The 3,011-nt window shown below is 41.5% G+C and overlaps 1 protein-coding gene across 3 annotated transcripts in view; it reads right to left on the bottom strand.

The window, feature by feature from the left end:
* LOC112158271 (next to BRCA1 gene 1 protein) overlaps nt 1-3,011 on the bottom strand; it is a gene marked incomplete at its 5' end in the record, with an annotated part of 23,194 nt that overhangs the window by 17,959 nt on the left and 2,224 nt on the right. For all 3 annotated transcript variants that reach the window (XM_024291531.2, XM_024291532.2, XM_024291533.2), the window contains 1 exon segment: nt 604-729. In XM_024291531.2, the coding sequence (XP_024147299.1) occupies nt 604-729 (126 nt within the window).

The following is a 3,011-nucleotide window of genomic DNA, read 5'->3' as shown; positions in this document are numbered from 1 at the left end:
TCTATCCATCCACATATCCATCCATCCATCTATCCATCCATCTATCTATCCATCCACATATCCATCCATCCATCTATCCATCCACATATCCATCCACCCATCTATCTATCCATCCATCCATCCATCCATCCATCCACATATCCATCCATCCATCTATCTATCCATCCACATATCCATCCATCCATCCATATATAATAAAAACAGGCAGGAATATTATTCCAGAATAAATCAACTTAAACCTTAAATAAATTTCTATAATTTACTCTCCATAAAAATATATTTTGTCAAAATTATACAAGTTAGAAATGAGCACAAGATAACATCAGGTCATCAATAACAATAGAATAAAATGATCTGGAGGGCCGGATAGAATTAGACATTTGCAAAGTTCTCCCTTTGGTAAATCCTCACAATGTGCATGTATATGAAGGCGTCCAGGTGAGGCTGTGTCATAAGTTAATCTTTACCAGATCTTAGATCAGTAACAATAGAAATGATGGATCCCAAAGTGGTTGTCGAACGTGGCTGCAGCAGCAGAGGATGGAGCAGATGCCGTATGACATCATTTACAAGGTGAGAATTCTGAGCTGTGTGGCACTGAACCTGCTGTGGTCTGGGGCGGGCGATCCTCGTTCTGGAATCGACAGCGGAGTCCTCGCTCTTACCAGGTTGTGACTCGGATCATGAGAGAAGCTGCACGGCTCACACAGCGTGCAGGAAGTGCACACACTAACAGGACAGAAACGCACACAGAAGGCAAGACGTTTGTTAGGCAGAGAATGCAAAAGACACCAGATGAAAGCCTGATCTAACCCAAACTCTTATTTTCATTCCTATACGTATCCCCGTACACCTCTGTATCACCAATCAGATGTGATTCACTTTATGGATTACAAGTAGGACAGGGAAGCCTCACCAGCCAATCAGCTGACAGGTTAATTTAGAAGAACTTCTGCTTTACTGAATGCACAGTTGTCTGTCTCTTTTGAATTGGACTTTATTAATATCACAAGGATAAATTCATTTGTTCTGGCACCAAAAACACTTTTTCTATAGGAGGTGTGGCTGAAGTCCCCGCAGATCAGCAGGAGGGACTGCGTTACTGTTGTTACTGTTAGAAAAGGATTTTGGATTATTAAAGCTGTGTTTTCATATCTTAGAATAGGCAAATCATTCTCTAAATCATGACAGACAGTTCAGACAACATGTCTGTAATGAAACCTTGAACTGAGAGTGGAGCTGGTTTCAGCTGCTCTGCTGCCCACAGAGTCCAGCAGCTTCCTGATGAACTCATATGATCCTCGTCTGGATCTATTCTTGAGTCCAGAATTCAAACAGCTCTCTGCCTAAAAAGCTCCCCTCTTTAGTTCATGGAGCATAATCATCATCAGGGTTTGATTTGTTTCATTGTATTTTATGAGATTTAATGTTCCCTGTGAAAGTTTATGTCTTACAGCACCTTTAACTTCATCTGTGTTTGTAACTTTATTTTTATTAGCTTTCAGATCATACAACATATCTGAGATCTCTCCCACATTTCTCATCCAGTCCCGTTGTGGAGGTTCTGGTTGTAACCAGTGTTTTGTTATTGCTTCTTTTGTTGCATCTTCCCTCTGAACAATATCTACCATGTTTGCTAGGAACATATCAAGGAAAGTGTTTGGAATATCCCAAAATAAATTGAAGGTTTCTTTCAATTCTGTCCCAGTATTTTCTTAACTTGTTGCACCCCCAGAAAACGTGTGAATGATGCGCATCTCTTTCCCCACAGCCCTCCACCATTCCTGTGAAGATGCAGTTCGTCTACTCTTGATTTTGGGTGTGAAAAAAAAAGTCGAGTTCTATCATCAAGATGATGTACTTTCCATAGAGTGAACCAAATGCTTTCTGCTATATTTGTATTCATCTCAGTTTCCTGTTTCTTTTTTATGTAAATAGTAGTTTCCTGTCTGCTCCCTTCAAGTGATTTGTAAGAAGCTGAAATTACTCTGATATTCTTTTGCTCATAGACCCCGTTCACTACCCTAATGAGACCAAATGATTCTTTGCTTAGATTTGGTTACATTTGTTTCATATACTATATGTAGATACTTAAATAAGCCTCTGTTATCTAACTCATATTCTTCTTTTAATTGTTGAAAGTTCATTAGTTTTCCATTTTTTAGGAGAGTGCCGTAATACCTTTGAGTTCCCACTGTTTAAATGTTTGGTCTAGTTGCCCCGTTTTGAATTGAAGATGGTGTCTTGCCCATAGACTGTAAAAATAATGGACAGAGCGAGCAATGAGGTCCCCCAATGGAAATGCATTACTTCCTCTCCTTTTGTGAAAGTAGGCCGCCGCTTTCACCGTCACTTCCTGAAACGGATACCGCCATTTGCAACCCATCTTCAGCGATTGGTCTGAGTCATAGCTGAGTCATGCAATCTAAAGGAAGTACTGTCGCCAATCAGGAGTGAGTTTATTGTGAGTGTTCGCCTCTTTTCACGCCTCGACCACGAGACCGCGGATGTAAACACCTTCTACTTTAATAACACCGGCTCAAGACGACGCTGAAGTTGGCTTCCGATTTTTTTGAACAGGACCTGTTTTTAGGTGGTCTGAGTTCGAAAAATAGAGTGGAACGCTCTCGCTGTGAATCGGAAGCCAACTTCAGGGTCGTCGGCTCGAGAGAATTGTACAAGTCATTGTTGAAGCCTTTGAGGGAGAACCATTCCAACATTTGATTCTGTCAGCGGTCCTTTGGGATTTACTTACATTTATTCCTTTTGGTCGAGATAAAAGGAGCATTTGGGTGACGCCGTGCCCGAACTGCGCGTGTCCCCCTCGCGCGAGCCACAACGTTACTTCACATGCGCGGCCACGTTACAGTCTGATCAGATGCACGTGAGAAGCGCGTTCAGCTGTATTTAAAATAAATAACCCAACAAGTGAACAGCTGGATCTTTTTATCTGTTTGAAAATACGACCAGGTCCTTTCAAGTTTGTCTCGCGCTCCTCAGACGTCTGCGTC

The sequence above is a fragment of the Oryzias melastigma genome, linkage group LG8 (genome assembly GCF_002922805.2).
Source record: "Oryzias melastigma strain HK-1 linkage group LG8, ASM292280v2, whole genome shotgun sequence".
Lineage (NCBI taxonomy): Eukaryota > Metazoa > Chordata > Actinopteri > Beloniformes > Adrianichthyidae > Oryzias > Oryzias melastigma.
Note: the sequence above shows the minus strand (reverse complement) of the source record. Positions and strands in the feature narration are given on the sequence as shown.